Genomic DNA, 18,210 nt, shown 5'->3' on the forward strand with positions numbered 1-18,210 from the left:
CTTTTGTGGTTGTTTTGGTATTTATGTCATTATTGTTGTCTGTGGTTGTGTTGCCCATTTTTGTAGTCATTTTGAGTCTATTTATAGTTGTTTAGAAGTCGTTTTGTGGTGGTTTTTCCTATTTTCATAGTTATTTTTATTGTCTTTGTGGTGTCTTGTGTTTTTTTGCAGCTGTTTTGGTGTCTTTGTGTGCCTATTTGTAGTCGTTTAATGATTCTTTGTGGTCATTCTGAGTATCTCCCTGGATGGTTCATGCCTGTTTTGTTTCCACATTCCACATTTTACAAGATGTGAGGCACATTTGGTAAGTGAAGGTCAGTGGGCCATGTGACACTGTTGGCCCCCAGCCTGTGCCCGCTAAGATTGTTAAACAATCCATCCATGCAGATAGCAGTGGGGAAAATGCAAGAGTGACCTTTATTAACGATTTACAATGAAACTTTTGAAAAGTTAGGATAAATTAATATTTTGACTGTACTTTAATGCATCAGTTTACTTTAAAAACACCAATCCTTAGATATTTCAACCACTTGTAAGTTTACATATACTACTTCAGGGTACAGTGAGGTGGAAAAAGCATTAACATTTAACCAAAATGTACATAACACATTATTAGACAGAAAGAAACCAAAACAAAAGGAATTTAATTTATTTTTTTAAATATATGGCACACATCTTCTCTGATTGGAGTCATAAAACTTTGGGTTCTTTTATTCTAGTTTGTATTCTTAATTTCTCCCTGCCCCTTCTTTGTTTTGTATCAATGCAGCAATTTTGCCTTGTGTTATATATGATATGAATGTACAAGGATGTGTTTAATGGTGTTAAAAAGTTCCATACAAATATTACTAAAAGGGAAGAGCATGACCAAACAAAATGTCAAATTACCTGTAATAACTTGTCAAGACACAAGAGAGCACCAGTTGACTTTATCAAAGAGGAAATCTGCTGCCATCATGGTGAAAACTAACAGCTGGTGAGCATCTCGTGTATCTGACGCTGGCTGACAATCTAGTGTATCAGTGTGCAGAATTTCAATGAGTCTCAAAGGAGTAATGCAGATGAGGGAGAGAAGACTCTGAATGCAAAGTGAAAATGAAACATAACTGGTGTTTTGTAGAAGTGGACTGGTGAAGTTAGACTGAATGTGAAAACAAGCCACCAATGTGAAAAATGTAAACAACCTGCAGTGAGAGATACAGTATAGAAGTGTGTTTACATGATGATAAGCCTTGGCTGCTGCTCTCTGGAGTAACAAAAAATCATATGGAAAATAAACTTCAAATAATGTTGCAGTGCATCTCATTTACATTTCAGTTTCTTATAAATACGCCATATTGGATTATGCAAACAGGCCTCCTTCAGTCTCTTCATATGACACTAATAAAGCTCCAGCTTCCTGTCTTTCTGTTTATGATTTGTGCTCATCTGTGTGAGCCTGCACTGAATTTTCCAGCACTGTAAATTGTCTCCATGTGTCCCTGAAAATGCTCCAGAGAAAGTCACAAGTGTCTGCCTGCCCGACTGGTTTCAATTTGCCCTTTAAAGATATGCAGTCAGAGGCAACTTGTGTCATGTGAAAATGGCCTTATATGTCCTGTGGCAGTGTGGATAATGACTGTTTCTGTCCTACAGAGGGCGGTACACTACACTGAAACTATCAGAATTAAAGTCAGTGTCAGGGTGACCTTTGCCTGATACTGTCCTTGACAATCTCCTCAATGACAAATGACTACAGCTTAAGCTTCAATAGTTTGGGTTTTGTCTTCTTCCTTTCAATGTTTCATTCTGATTTCAGTGAGATTGTCTTCTGATGAACTCCAATGTAATGTATCATAGAACGAGTCAATAAAAATGCATACGTCTGCGACTCAGATGGTACAGTATTCCTTTTTATTTATCTGGCAAAATAATAAAAAGGGAAGCATTTGGAAAGAGTCAAAGTTAACAGTCAGGAAATACAAAAATATAGATAAAACAATTCTAAACAGCTGTTTTGATTTATTTCCTCTTTCTCTCTCCAAATGGGAAAAAAAAACGATATTTCTTTGGATCAACATATAATAATATGGACTGTATACTTAAGATGACATCTTTTACACAGGATCTACAAATCCATCATGCAACATCCAATCCTTAGTTCATGATCCGGTAATGTCCTTTCATCAGTTTGCAAATCAACCCCCAGTTAATTCTAATAGATACCTAAATATTATCCCCTAATGCACAAAGATGGACCTCCCCACCTCCAGTCTCTCTCTGGGTGAAAAAGATCACAGCTATACGTCCTCCTGGTGCCTGGAGACTCACAGCTTGATGGAGGATGATGCCTGCTTGTGTTTGGAGAGTTCTGAACACGATGAAGAGCGATGACATGGCTGATCTCCAGGCTGTCCTTCCTCCTCCTCCTCCTCCTCCTCCTCCTCCTCCTTCTCCTGTTTCTCCTCCCCCTCTAGGCCTCGAGGGATGAGCCACGTTTGGACGGAGGGATCAGATGTTCAGGCAGCGCGGCGGGCAGCTCGTGGCCCTCCAGCTTCACCTTGATCAGATGGTTGGCCAGGGCGAACTCGTCATCATCGAGGAGGCCATCTTTATCCACGTCGGCTAGCTTCCAGATCTTCCCCAGGACCGTGTTGGGCAGCTTGGACTTCAGCATCTCCTTCTTGGCTGCGGCGCCGGACACCTTGCCGTTGATTGGAGAGAGGGTGTAGAAGATCTCGTCGTATGTGGGCTTGTCGCGACCCACCACCCACTCCAGCTCGTCGATGCCTTCGCTGGCTCCCTCTCCGTAGCCGTGACCGAAGGGCCCCGTCATGACTCCCTCGAAGGCTCCTCCTTTCACGATCTGGCTGGGCATGGCGGCTTCTTCCTGGCGCACCATGGCCATGAGACGGGCGATGTCGTTGGCGAGCATGTCCTCCACCGCCTCCAGCAGCTTGGGCTTCAGCGGTGCGAACTTAGTGAAGTCCTGGGCGTTCAGCAGCTCCTGCAGAGATGAGGGGGTTGAGAGAAAACAGGAATTGGTGATGGAAATAGATCAGTCTTCAATGGCTACCTATGTGTGTAGCATACAAGAAGCAGGATTTCCTGACAAACCAGGAAAAATAAATCTCATCCCCCGTCCTGGCCCATCCGGGCGGGAGAGGGCAGGAAAGAGAAGGCAAAGATGTGAAGAGAGTAAAGGTCAGGAGGTCATTCTACTCTGAACTGTTTGTTTATAAAGCGTTATGCAACACGCCAGAAATAGACTCAAAGCTGGGATTTCCTCAAATATGTAACTCTGATTGATACAGCTCAGGCTTTTATTGAATCTTACCTGCATCTTGGCGAGGTTGGGGAAGTCTCCGGGTGAGATCTGGTGCTCCTTCTCGATCCTATGGTAGGTCTCTCCCAGGTTGGCAATCAACTCCTTCTTCTTTGATTCCTTTCCAAACACACTGGGCATGTCCTTCTTCAGAGAGCTGATAATGTAGGCCTGCACCTGGACACCATGAAGGAACAGGACATATTTTCAGTGATGATTAAACTGTGGTTTTGTATGAACTGAGTTAAGGAACAGAGTCTCAGTGTTTTAACCGGACATCCCAGGTCACAGAATGAACATCGACAGAGGCTACCAATACAAAGTCACTGAAAAAGTATGTTTTGCAAAATCTTACTTCACTTGAATGTTTGGACTTTACTGTGTTGTTTGACACCAGTAGTCTTTTTTCCCATGTATCTGCTGAAGCAACATGACTAATGAGTATTTCATGTGTTTCATGGGGGACTTTAAAAGTTCTGAAATCTACATTAAGACATAACATTGCACTTACTTCTGCCTTTAGTTAATAAAGAAACTAAACACTGACAGAGTTGCATACAACAGGATTTTCTGTGTGAATTCCTCCTCTTGTGGGGTTTGAGGAGAGGGGGTGGTGATGAGAAAATGAGAAAGAACGAAAGTGAAAATAAGATTCACTGAGGCAACTTTTAAAGTCGGGTGTTTTTTAGCAGCAGGACGCTAGAGATGGAAGCAGCCCTTTTGGTCCTGACCTGAACTAACGGATGGATTGACATGAAATAAGCCTCTTGTTAACTAACCTTGGCGAGGCGTGCTCGTTTGATGAGGTCATTGAGTTTGCGCAGAGCTGCGTTACGTGGCAACGACTGGATGTCCAAGAACAGATCCTGCTCCTCTGCCTCAAACAACTTCCTGTTGTCTGGCACCAACAGGGGCTGGGCCCAGAACGACCCGATGTACACGCGCACCACCTGGAATGAACGTTGCTCAAGTTAACCTCCATTAATCTCTGCTGTTCATCAGGATACACAATATTGCCCACACCCACATGGGAGGAAATTCTTTCACAAGTGTTCTGTTAAACATCGACGCTGACATCTGGTTTAACCAGACGCTCTTATGTGTACACTCCAAATAAAACACAGTGAAAATAGATATACAGGATGTGTGAAAATGCAATTCAGGAGAGTGAGGTACAAAGTGAAGCAATAAGAAAATCTTATGTGTCCTGTAGAGAAGCTTCACAAAACACAGCACTCTCAAAGTCAATGAATAATTGTCTACATGATCCAAAGGTTTCTCTGCGACTGGTTTATGAATATGGCCCCGGATCAAACATTAACTTCACAGTCAGAGAGAAATCATAAGACAAGCCGGGTCACATGATATCAGGTAGCACAAGTATTTTGTTACGGTGACAAACTGAGAACACTATGATGTTCCTTAAATCTGACACTATCATTGGGAAAGTCACCTGACCAGACTGATCTACAAGAGAAAATGTTTCCCTAAAACATTAACATTTAAGTCTCAGATCCCACTCAGATTAAAACATTTTCCATTGAAAGGAATTTGTGAATTACAAAAACATATACACGCAGATTTCTTTTTTTTTTTTACCTCAGGTGTGTTGATGATTTTTCCCAGAGACCACATCAGCGCTCCGTAGACCCTCATCAGCTGCTGAGTGCTGATCTGGTCGGCCTTGTTCAGCACCACCCTCATTTTGTCCTCGTGGTTCTTCAGGGCTCGGATCACCTCGGAGAACTCGTCTGAGATGTCCAGCTTGTGGGCGTCGAACAGGAGGATGATGCGGTCCACGCGCTCTGCAAACCACTCCAGCACCGCCGCAAAGTCGTACCCTGGAGAGAGAGAGAAGGAGAGAGAGCAGCGGATTAAAGACGGGATCGACACAAGCACTGATGTGACCCCTGATGACCTTCAGTATTGCACCTACTCGGATTTAGGATTATATTAGGATCCCGTTAGCTGATGCAGAACATTAAAACATGACAACAGATAAGACATCCAAATGATATTAAAATCAGAAAATGAAAACCCACTCTTTTCTGGTAAACATATATTACTATACATTCTCTTAGTCATATTTACTTTTTTATACTGATAAACACTAAACTCATAAACACTGAATATACAAAGGTCAAAAGGACGCTGCACACTGCTCTGAGTCTGAACTGACTTTAATGGATTGTCGTTACCTTGTTTTCTTCTCATGTCAGTTTGAATGCATGTGTTACATTCTTGCACTAGTACTGTGCTTACACATAGTAAACATGCATACTGCAGTGGAGAAATACAAGATAAATAAGTCAATCAATTGTGTGTCGGCAGCTTAAATGGGTTTTACGTTCATATTCCAAGTAATGTTGATCCATTCATGTTTAAATAAGGGCTCTCAAAGGCAGGACAGTTTCCCCCTGGTTACCTATTAACCAGCGATACTGAGAGAGCAGGAAAGGCGTATGAGGGAAAAGACGGTTTGATTTGGAAAATCCGACGTGGAATGAAATGACTTTTTATCCGGGAAATGTTTCAGCAACGTGTCCTACCAGAAACAAGCTTGATTGCAATGAGAAAAAAAGGAAGCAAAGATCTGAGAGAGGAAATACAAGTGTTACGATAAAACGCCATGCAGTGTCAGTTATGAGTTTGCTTTTCACTTCCTTTGGTTATTGGAGAAACAAGGGGGCTAAGTGGAATGATACAAGGGGGACTTTTTCCCTGAGCCTCGAGGAGTAAAGGGGAAAGTGAGGAAGAGAGAATTATGGTTCTGATTAGCGTCCGTGTGTCATCTGATTAGAGAAGAATGCAGTTGCTCTCAAAGCTCATCGCGGCTGTTGCACAATCAGATCTAGATCTGCTGCACATGCATTCCAACATAGCTGGCTTTTGTCTGAGCCTCAGCACGTGTACACAAAAGACAGACGGACAGAGATACAGCAGATGGACAGAATGAGACAATATTTTACATTTCTAAAAAGGAGCGATAGAGGGGGAGATGGAGGTGAGTAATAGAGAAACATGAATATAATAAAAGATTGACACAGGAATAGATCTTAGACTAAATGAGTTTGCTGTGTCTGACGAAAGTGAAAGCAGAGGGATAAAAGGGGAATATTTAAAGTCCACAATCCCTGTGGGAGCAGGCCGAGGACATTTGCTCATTCTCTCTCAAGTCTGTTTTTAACACAGTGCCGGGGAATCAGACAGAGAAACAGCTGTTCAAGCCTCAACATACTTATAGCACATAGCATCGACAACTGCTGCGTCTTTACCATGTGGGTCGACATGCAGGGGAACACTCATGCACCGATGACAGATTCCCACATGCCTCATCATCATGTGCCAATCACAGAGCAGAGAGGTAAGAAGTCCAGGCTGTGGAGTTATTCGTCTTCTAAAGATCTTAAAATAAAGTCTTATTACTAAATAAATGTCCTGGATAGTTAAATCAATTATTTGATATTTTGGTAAACACCGATTTACTTTCCTGCTGGAAGACAGGCGATAAGATCGATACTAATGGCATGTCGGCACGATACATATAAATCTTCAGGTAGGTGCTGGTTAGCTTAGCATAAAAACGGCTACCCCAGTTCTGTCCAGGATCAACAAAATGCACATACCAGCACCCTGAAAACAAAAGGGATGCAAGAAAAAAGAAATAGTGAAATATATCCATCTTCATTTTCGTGAAACAAGGTGCTGATGGCTTTTTTTCAGCAAAAGGACTTAAACGATGAATCTATAATCAATATAATTGATGTTAATTTTCTGTTGATCAACTAATTGACCAATTAACCAATAGTTTCAGGTCTAAAAGGAATATTCCGGCATGTGAATACACAATTTGTTGTTTCAACAGCTCGGTTTATCATTTGCAGTAGATTCCCATTTAGTTTAAAGACATGAGAATGAGCAGCGTGGAGAAATAACTTAAGCGTGGAGAAATGTCAAACTTCTACTTAAACAAATCTACAGGGATATGTCATGTCCACAAGTTTTAAAAGTTTAAGTTCACGTGCAAACATATTCTGCTAAATTTGCTAAATGGCTTTTTACTATTTTGAGTCATCTGGGAAAGATGCCAACCAGTTCTGTAAAATCACAGTTTCGTTATAGTTTTTGTCACTTCACTGCTCACTCAGGAAGACACTCTGAGCCACATTTGCTGACATAATCAAAAATGGATCCATAATTAAAGCATTGTGAAATAAAAACCATCCATGACTTGACAACACAATTATATTCTTTCTGGCTGTAAAGCTGTCTGAAGTGACACACACCCTGACCGTCACACCTGAGCTGCACAACCAACTCAGACCTGTTTATATGTGACACAGTGAGTTAGGGCTGTGCAATTAATCGTATTTTAATCTCGATTACGATTTTGGCTTGCAACCATTACGAAAACAACGTAATCGAAATAAAACGATTTTTTATTTTATTAAAAAAAAGAAAAGAAATGTAATTATTATTTTTTTTAATTTAATTTTTTATTGGTTTTTCAGTTGAATTATACTTAAAGTTCAGGGTAATCAACTGTTAAAAACATACTGTTCACATTTGTTTCAATAAATGGATGTTTTCAAAGTAAATGGATAATCGTTTTTAATAATCGTGATATCAATTATTGACCAAAATAATCGTGATTAGGATTTTTGCCATAATCACACAGCCCTACAGTGAGTACATTGTGTCTGTGTAGTACAGCATTGTATCTTTGTTTACATAAAAACAGTTCAGAGAATAATGTATGTGTGTGTGAGAGGGAGTGTGTGTCTTTTATGCTTGGTTTTCAAGAGTAAGAAGGTATAAACATGTATGTATAGAAACAAAACTGAGGTGTGAGCTATCAGATTTCCAGATGGAGCCACCTCGCTCGACATGAGCCGGCATTTCATTCATGCAGACACTTCCTTCAGATGCTTATCAGATCATGGCACTACTACCGTCTGTTTACAGTCGCTTGTTTGGCCTTTCAGTGTCTCTTTGCCAACCATCCGTACTCTTTCCGTCTCCCCTTTTGCATCTTATAAGGGCTACAACTAGCTATTTACAATTTCAATTATTCCGACAATCATTTAAATCTATTAAATTGTTAAACACTGATCAATGAAATGTCAGAAAACACTGAAAAATGGCCAAAGGAATGTTCAGAAAAGGTCAAAAGTAATGTCTTTAAATAGCTTGGTATGTGCTACCAACAGTCAGAAAACCTCAATTAATCCCTTGATAGTAAAGAGCAGAGAAAAGTAGCTAATCCTCAAAGGTAGAAGCTATAACCAAAGAATGTTTGGCATCTCTCCTTGACAAATTCCTTATATTATGAATCCATTCCTTGAATAGTTGCACATTTTCTGTATAGTGACTGTCATTTTAGCTCTACTTCTTGAATAGTTCTCAATTTTTTTCTTGCCGTGTGTCGTGGGAAATCCAACTCAATAATAAAGAGCAGATTTCCGACAGTGTAACAGCTCCCTGAGGAGGTGGTGGGAGGGGGTCTTGGGAAACTCTCTGCTATGTTTGCCTTTTTACTGCACATCCTTTCCCTAGAGTACACAAAAAACGTGTGAATGTGTGCTTCCTCTTAAAGGGGCTTGAACCAGGTAGAGAAAGCAGAAGCTGTGTTCAGCTGTTATCTGCGGCCCGAGTTCTGTCGGATCATCAAAAGTAAAAGTAAAACTGTGGATGTGGCAAATCTGGAGTGACCCTGTAGGTCACAGCACATGGACAAATGGATAAAGATATAAATGTATTTATTCCCGCACAGCACAGGGAAAAGACTCGGGTATAAAGTGATAAATGATACAAGACACATTTAGGGGGTAAACAGCCGCATAGAGGAAATGTTTTTCACATATTGTCGCTAATCTTTTAATATAAACCTGGCTATGTGCCAATCTGAACAGAAAGAAAGAAAAACAAAAAATAAGGAAGGATGTGAAAAAGGACGATGCTGTAGAAAACCACAGGTACAGACAGGAAATGAACTTCAAAGTGCTTCTCTTGGCTACCCTATGCGTCCATCAGATTTACATGACCTGTTTGGTTAGGCTGTGACCTGAGGGTTTTAGATTTAAATACGGGTTTGACGGCACTATGAACCACACTGCTACAGTTGATACCACACAGAAATACCAGAGTGAGACTTAAGGAAAGGAAGCTTGTATGTTGCTTAAGCATGTTTCCTTTTCATATCTGAACTCGTGACTTCCTGTGGGTTCATTTTTGCATGTATGGCATTACAGTGTTACAGAGCTGCTGAGCAGGGAAGGTGCGGCTCTGTTAAAGGGAGTGGGTGAGTGTGAGAGGGAGTAAAGTGCGGGTGTTTACATCAGCTGACCTCTGCTTATTCTCTGTTTCTCTCCCGACAGGATTCCAGGGGTATCGATGATACTGATGCTCTCCAGGACGGCGTTAGGCATCTGCGCACACATGAACCTGCGGAGAAAACACAGCCATGAGAGAGGGGAGGGTGCAGAGGGGAGGTTGCAGGGTGCAGGGTGCAGAGAAGGAAAGTAAAGACAGAAGAGAGAAAGGATCGCGAGTATGAGGCATAGGGGTATAGAGGGAGAGTGGGAGAGAAGTCAAAAACCAGTCCGCTGAGAGTGTGCATACCATATGTATTCAACAATAGCAGTGAACTTTTCTAATGGCATTCTGAGATGAAAACATATGGCAGCCATCTTACCTGGGTCCAGTTTGAAATGTGCTGTAATTGAAACCTTTGGTGAAAGTGCCATATCTCTTTTCATTAAAGAAGCAATAAAGCAAATCTCTTGGTTGGATTTTGATTGTTATACCACCAAGGGAACAAAACATGCTTTCAATCAATGTTGGCAGGCTGACAATAAGTTAGTTATGATATAATGTCACACCTATTATTTTCTATTATCTATGAGTTAAAGATAAGCTAGGCTTTCAGAATCAACCGTCAAGTGTTGTGGCAATCACAAAAGAGGAATAATGTTGCTTTAAAACATTCACAGGTGACAAACAAAAGTAGCTGTAGGTGGTAAGGAGAGGTCAGGGTGCTGCCTCAGCATATTCCCTGCAGTTCAAAAGTGTTCATTTTAATAGAATAGGTTAATAATAGTGGGTTGATTTTATCTTGATACTAGGGCTGCAACCTACAATAGAATGTATATGATTCATCATCAATTCATTTCTGGATGATAAATCATTGAGTATGTCAAAGATAAGACAAAGATAAGCAGCAAATCTTCAAAATTAAAAAGCTGGAATCAATAAAAACGTGGCATTTTTTGCTCCAAAAAATGACTTGAATTACGAATCTAATCAAAATGGCTGGCCAAATTCTTTCTGTTGTTTGACTAATAGATTTATTGTGTCAGCTCCAGTTGACACTTTAGATCTTTGGGTGTAGTTTTCTGGGACTACGTGATTCAGATTTTCCAAACAGTGGTGGGGGGGGTTGTAGGAGGTAACCATTAATGTAGGAATGTTAGGGAAACACTAGTACAATTCATAGTAAGATATGAATTGTATGCCTGAGTCATTGCTAATGTAACATTAGTCACTACACAATGGTCTCCTTTAAGCACTGGGGTTTAAACATTAAAGGGGAGTGTTGCTCTTCAACAGAAATCAAACCAAGGCACACACACTCACACAGACAGATACGCACACTATGAAACGTGACAGGATGAGTGGTTTTACATAAAACAATGGTTTCCCACTCAGGACAAAGAAGTGGATTGTTAAAAACACCCCACGGTTTAGACTACTTCTTGCTCTGCTGATCTTCTACTCAAACTGAACCGATACTCACAACATGAGCTCAGAGGCACCGGGTCATAAGACCGGGAGAACCGTGCTTTTACATTCCTGCTGCAACCACACTGAGCGCAGAAACACACACACTCCATACCACACGTAGGGAGGAGAAAGGAAAAACCAAAGACAAAGAACAAGTCAAAGAAATATGAGAGAGGGGCTTCTTGCAAAGAGATCCTAAGCATGCTATTACATTACAATAGCAGTGACAGCCAAAGATAACAAATATGCAGGTTTTTCCATTCCCTCTCATAGCTAATGGCGTATGATATCCAGTAGGAATTTTGGCTCATGTTTTCCATTTAACTATCCATCCCGACATTTTCCACATAGAGTAGGGAAAAAATGCTCCGATGAATTTGAGCTGGAATTCTTCAAAGCAGAAGACACTACCAGGCACCAGAGGACCCGAGAGACTCGAGCTCTCCGAGATTCCTCACTGTTTGATGATGTCTCGAGTAAGTGAGAAACCCATCCCCTCTGTGAGGTTGTGGCACTGGCGTGAACCGTAAACCTGGGTCAATACTCTCATGTGATTTGGGGGTCTGGCCCCAGCTGATGAAAGAGGGTCTTCCTCTCAGTCCCCACCTCCTGACCTTCACATTGTAACCTCAACTTCCCGTACAGAAGAGGAAACAGAGCGCTGTGGCTAGCACTAGGGATGTGGACAGGGAGGTAACAACTGTGTTACTTTTCCATTTTTGCTTACTTTAAAATGTTGTTGTGTTTGAAAATAAATGATCTATTCATCAGATACCAATACCTACCGCACATGTGAATTTGTATGTAAAGATGTGCCTGTGTAACCTCCTCTGAGAAAAGTGCAGAGTCAGTGTCCGGGAGTGAGGAGGCCATGAGGAGGACAGGACGGAGCGGGACAGTGCGGGACGGGGTGGCCCGGTGCGGAACTTAAGCTCTGCTGACTCGGGCTTAACTGACTAATGTTCACACAGAGCACAAACACACTGAGACCCTCTGACTGCAGCGGTATTTAAGTTAAAAAGAAGCAAGAAAAAGTGTTCAGGATTATGTGCAGTTACTTTTACAGAAACATTTCAGATTCAGTGCAACATGACACAGTCTGAAACCAGACTGCTCTGAAATGTAAATAATAGTAAAGCTGTAAAAATGTGCAAGCTAGAAGAGAACACCAGACACTATATTTTGGGTTTGCCAAATCCAAGAGTAAATTGTAGATGTGTGGATCACATCCAAATACTGATTTCTGTTTACTCTCTGCATAAATAACTGATTATATTGAGGGGGTAAATCCTATCTGAGGCTGGTAGTTAAAGGCTAATCTGCAGGTTGAATGACTATAGTTAAAGAGCACCACGCTGAGCAAATGTTATTTTCCCCTTCACCAAAAGCTGTCAACTCAAAATCGGATCTTTCACATCTATATCCATCTACTTCTATGAGAAAAACACATTCAGTCAACCAACAGCGGAAAGCCAACTCAGATACTTTTGGCCTCCTCAAAGGAAAGTGAAAAAGTGGCCTAGTCTGAGCCAGGAGCAGCCGAGCTCCAAATGTTTGTCTGGAACTGGTTCCTGAAGACGTTTTTAGGCTTGCTCTGGGCTAGTTGCCTACACACCTGATTACTTTAGTTTAAGGCCTACACATACACCGTGCTGTTCAAACAGAGATTTCAGAAAACAAACTAAAAGTATCCAAGAGTTTGATCTTGATTGTACTTAGTATAACATGAACAGGTACCTTTATCAGCTATGAGTGTCATGGTCATAGCTCAATGGGGCCCAACTTTCCCCATTATTTTGCATACCGAAATACATTGAAGTATCACAAACAAAAACAAAATAAATACTAAATATAACCTACCACAAACCTTAACATGACTACAAAATCACTCCTGGCTCCTACACATATGATCATGTGAGCTTTCCCTAAGCCAATGAATGACCACTCAAGCCTGAATTCAAAGAGAACCACAAGTCACATGATATCAGAGGATTGTTTCCAACAGTTTGACAAATGAAGCTACAACGGACAATAGCCTTTGTTTATACAAAAATCTTATCTGGTTTCCCCTCAAGTCGGTAATAAACTCCAGAGGTGAATCTTTGAGGTCTGACACCCCCTCTCTTTTGAGCGTGTTATCTGAAATGCATGACTTCACTTTTCTAAGTTTGACTGATTCTTTTTGGCAGAAGCTTTCACTCATGAAAGATAAAGCAAACACTCTCACACAATTGAGGGAAGGGATCCCGACGGATAACAGTAAATAGGCCTGGGGAATTGTCAAATGTAGTCCTAGTACTAATACAATATATTGCCACTCAATCCACCTGATAACCTGAACATAATAACAGATCAAGATCATGAATGTCAAGTGTCCACAAATTAGTCATTAATGTATTATTTGTTGATCGGTTTTGCTGGCTTTTCCTGTATAGGGTGACACCACCACTCTGGCCACTGGACCTGTAGAGAGGGGATATACCCACATCCTTTACAGGAAGTGACAACATCAACATTTGGATGTCAGCCCTCTGATGTCATCTGAAATCCACCCACAATAGATTGGATTAAGATGTTTTCACTAAACATCGTCACACTGGCTCTGCCAACTTCTGCATTCCCACCTTGCACGTTTTCTCTCTGTGTAATTCTCATCTTGCATTAATCAGTGAAAACTCAACCTGTGCAATACTTGTGAGTCATGTGAGATCTTGCCAAGAGGACGTTTTTTTCAGACTTTGCCATCATGCTGAATACTAGGCCTAAGGTTCACTGAGTGATTCATAAAACTTTGAGAAGGAGGTTCCCTCCGGATCTCTGGGTAATGTGGATCAACCTCCGATTAGCTGAATGTCCTAGTGTAAAACCTGCTGACTCAATGAAACAATACTACAACACAGTCTCACAAAAACCTTTAAACCTTTGTGATAAGGTTTCATATCGCCTCCAGACAGGTGTAGTGAAATAGGGAGTTGGCTCGTCGGCCTCCACTGATGAGTTAACACTTATATGACCGAGGGGTAAGGGGCTTATGGCACCTACATCCGAGGGCAGGACAAGGTCAGCATGTTGCCTAACAACACTAACAACTATTTCTACAGTAAGTTCAAGAGGCCATGTGGGACAAAATGATATGTTGCGTAAAGAAAGAGAAAATAGAGCCAGCTTACTAAATAATGCTCCCATGAACATTTAACTTCCACCAAAACTACATATTTAAATCTATGTTCATGGGAGCATTAGCCAGTGCTTGGAATCTTATTCCCCCCATCTTTGACATGTTGTACCGTCCAAAACCTAGTAAATATGGTCTGGATTAGGGATTTTTTTGACAGATGTTGCTTCTGAGATATGACTTACCATATTGTAGTGACCTATCCTTATTGCATATTTATTATTTTATTTGAAAAATGTTTAAATGATCGTGGTTTTTTCAAGGTTATGTACAAAACACATTGTTTTACCTGTATAATATGATTTGAAGGCCATCTAGGACATCTCTTTAACACCACAACACTTCATTCAGAATGGTACATATTTTTACGATACCAAATATTATGCCACATACAAATTAGATGTTGCATTTGATATTGCCAGATCAATAACATTTATTGTTCAGTCCTGGTTTGGTTGTGCAAGTTTTGGTATACAAAATAAAAAAGTCAGCAGTGTCCACGCCAGGAGCTTTAAATACAAATAAGTATGAAGTAGGGCAAGGTGAATGCTAACTGGCAAGACGTGGTCCAAAGTGAAAGGACTTCAATTATCAATGGGATCAGATGTTGGAAAGCACCTTGCTGTCACTTGCTTTGCCATACACAGAGGGGTTTACACGTTGCTATTGACACTAAACAACCGCATTTTCTCAGGAGGATGAAAGAGGGCGAACTCTCACACACACTTGGCTCTGACACTGCTGGGAATAATGTGCAACAGCATTCTGTGAATGTACCTGTGTGCTGCATGTAGGGACATGCAGAGGGGGCATTTAAATCCTCTTCTGTTATGACACAGTTCTTGACAAACAGCTGTATTAACACATGATATTTAAAGACAGACACAACCTATTCATTTCAATCACAAGTGGATAAATAAACGTAGGGCTCCAACTGCTCAGTTCCAGTGGTGTAAAGTAACTAAGTACATTTACTCAAGTACTGTAGATAAGTACAAGTTTGAGGGAAATGTTTTGCTACTTTGTACTTCTACTCCACTACAATTCAGAGGTAAATGGTGTACTTTTACTCCACTATACCTTTAGTTACTTTACAGATTTGGATTAATGATGTGAAATATAAACAACACTTAAATCAGACTTTAGTTACCTGGAGTACATTCACAAGCTACCCTGCAGTATACAAAGTCATTAAAACTAGCTGCACCTTTACCAGCTTTGATAACATTGCCTAATAACTCTCTAATGTGGTCTGTGGACTATACCTGTTAAGAAACGCGTTGCCAAAGGCGTTGAGTTTGCGGAAGGGCTTCTTGGGGTCGACCACCAGAGCATTACCCGGGATCACCCCGTCCTGCTCGCCGTGCATCACCGCGATGAAAGAGTCCGTAGTCGGCTCCGGGCCAATCCGCATACCAGGGAAGTCCTGCTCCATGAGATGCCGGATAAAGGTGGTCTTTCCGGTGGAGTACTGACCCACCAGGAGGACCATGGGCTTGTTGTCGAAGTCGGCATCTTCGAGCGCCGGGGAGTGGAAGTCGTGGAACCGATACGTGTCCTCCAGCGGGAACAGCTTATTCCGGTAGAGCCGCTTCAGCCCCTCCGACACGTTCTGAAACAGCTCCGGGTCCTTCTTCAAGTTCTTTCTAAACATGATGTCTAGCTTTTGTTTTAGTTGACACAACTGTGCCGGTCTCCCCTTCGAATATCTGGTTTAGTGGTGTGTATCTCTCACACCGTCCGGAGAGTAGCTGCCTGCTGGAATGAAGCGGTGGCTGGGCGAGGTCTTGAAGTTTTTGTCCCCACCCTCCTCTCTGCTAGCTAGCCACGCACTGCGAGGACTGCCTCCTTCAGCTGACGTTGGCTAATTCAGGATAGCCAATTACACTAGCCACAAATACTCAGTAAATTAGCTATATTAAGCTATATGTTGTCTGATATAACAGAACTGTGGCGGTGTAAACGACACAGCTGCTCTTAGCGTTTAGCTAACTCGCTTAGCAACCGGCTGTCAGTTAGTGGGTTAGTGAACCCCCAAAGAAGGCTGGCACAAGGATACCGGAAATGCACACCTTTCACAATAAAAGCCTCATCGGTTACACCTAGTTCAGTATCTGACACACTTTATAATATGAATGGACCTTGCCTCAAACTTGTGATAACACCATTTATCAGGATTGTTTGGGTTTGCAATATTCCTCACCTTTTACAATAACATTGGGCCCAAGTGTCTTCACATATAAAAGACAATAAATAATTAGCAAGAATAAAACGTACAATAATAAAACCACACACTTTTAAAAAAGTGTTGTTTTTATTGTAATATTGTGTGTATTTTTCTATAGTTGTGTATTTTTAACACTACATTCGTTCAACCTTTTGTGGTTTTTGTGGTATCAACCAAATAACATATGTGAATTAACGCTTTATTATAATAATATCAATAATTATTAACTAATGAAGTTGTTTAAACCCAAACATCCTCTCCCAAAAAAATGTCTACCCTTAAATAAATGTCAAAATGTTTTTGTTTTTTTATGTCTGTGAAGTTATGGCTTGACCTTCAGCCTATTCATGTCAGTGAATTGTATTCAGTACCTCTTTTTACCCTTCAACAAGAAATGTTGTTTAAATATTCAAATGTGGTTTTGGTTTCACGTGGTCATTTCTTATAGCAAACACATGTAGCACAACGATGCCACACTGCTTTCACGCCACACTGCTTTCACTTCAGTTAATATAGTGGATTTGTTGGATTGGGGGATGTGTATTTTGAACCTTACTAGTTTCTGTTCGACTTTCTAACACCACACTTTGAGCTGTTCTTTGCCGCTAATAGAGTGAAATGTTTACAATTTATAGATATAGTGCCTTGTGTGTTTATGTATTTGTATTCATATATCAATTTCACAAACACACACACACACACACACACACACACACACACACACACACACACACACACACACACACACACACACACACACACACACACACACACACACACACACACACACACACACACACACACAGCAGGGGCGCCGCGAGGGATTTTGGGCCCCATGAAAAGATATCACATTGGTTACTTAAACATTTTTTTCTTAATGTTCTAAAATTGTTTGGGCCCCTGTCAGTCACGGGCCCTTAGAATCGCCCTAACATTTCACCCCCGTACGGCGCCCCTGACACACACACACACACACGATAACACATGATGATCACATGTTTTTATCTTTTCAAACGGCACACAGAAACAGAAAAGAAAGACAGTTTAACAGGATTTAAGGCATCAACTTTATTGTGAAGAGCAACCTGTACATAAAAAAGCATCAAAGTGGCACATCATTCAAAAACTTCAAAAAGAAGGTGTTCCTGTACACAAACCATTTTGACTTTGAAAGTCAGATGTGTGAACTGTAAGCTACAGAGAGTCCCAGCACCTTCTTTTTTTTCGATGACAAGAGGTGTCCCACCACAGATAACAGCAGCTCCACTGGAAGCCAGAGTTTTTCCATATGGAGATGCTGTTACAGCTGGTGAGACCCACAGACAAGGCATAGCTGACGGAGCATGAGAACATGGAGGTGGTATTTATTTCATGACATTGTTGGTTGTATAGTTTCCTCTAGAAAAATTAGAAAAAAGGTGGTAGTAACACCAAGTGTTTGGAAATATCATAGGGTGTGATTTAAAAAAATAAAACATTTTCCTTTATGTGATTATGTTCATTTGACAATTAAAATATACATTGAACCACCTCAGTGGGTCCAAAGACTAAAACAGGTTTACATGATGGAACAAATGACTGTGACTCACAAGTGAAATGGACCCTTTTAGACAAAGATGGACTTGTGTTTCACTGTTCCTAGTGGGATGGGTTGTTATAACAAAACGGTGTTATTATAACAAAGTATCACTGAAAATGCTTTTGTTATCTTTATCTGCAGTA

At 41.0% G+C, this 18,210-nt stretch overlaps 1 protein-coding gene across 2 annotated transcripts; it reads right to left on the minus strand.

Annotated features, from left to right (window-relative positions):
- Positions 1-1,871: 1,871 nt before the first annotated feature.
- On the minus strand, positions 1,872-15,915 carry ehd1a (EH-domain containing 1a). Of its 2 annotated transcripts, XM_034136562.1 has the most exons (7): positions 15,527-15,915; positions 9,651-9,748; positions 4,904-5,145; positions 4,084-4,254; positions 3,317-3,481; positions 2,448-2,986; positions 1,872-2,417 (listed from the first exon to the last, which is right to left on the minus strand). In XM_034136562.1, exons 1-6 carry the CDS (start codon positions 15,913-15,915, stop codon positions 2,453-2,455), a joined length of 1,599 nt encoding a protein of 532 aa, XP_033992453.1. In that variant the 3' UTR covers positions 1,872-2,417; positions 2,448-2,452. The 2 variants fall into 2 exon arrangements, with proteins under 2 accessions (XP_033992453.1, XP_033992448.1); XM_034136557.1 differs by having other exon boundaries at positions 1,872-2,986.
- Between the last annotated feature and the right edge of the window lie 2,295 nt (positions 15,916-18,210).

This window comes from Trematomus bernacchii, unplaced genomic scaffold, assembly GCF_902827165.1.
Source record: "Trematomus bernacchii unplaced genomic scaffold, fTreBer1.1, whole genome shotgun sequence".
NCBI classification, from domain to species: domain Eukaryota; kingdom Metazoa; phylum Chordata; class Actinopteri; order Perciformes; family Nototheniidae; genus Trematomus; species Trematomus bernacchii.

Coding starts and splice junctions, on each gene's coding strand:
- ehd1a (XM_034136562.1), bottom strand. CDS start 15,915: ATGTTTAGAAAGAACTTGAAGAAGGACCCGGAGCTGTTTCAGAACGTG. Junction 9,749..15,526: donor GGCAACGCGTTTCTTAACAG/GTATAGTCCACA, acceptor TTTTCTCCGCAG/GTTCATGTGTGCGCAGATGC. Junction 4,255..4,903: donor AAATCATCAACACACCTGAG/GTAAAAAAAAAA, acceptor CGTTCATTCCAG/GTGGTGCGCGTGTACATCGG.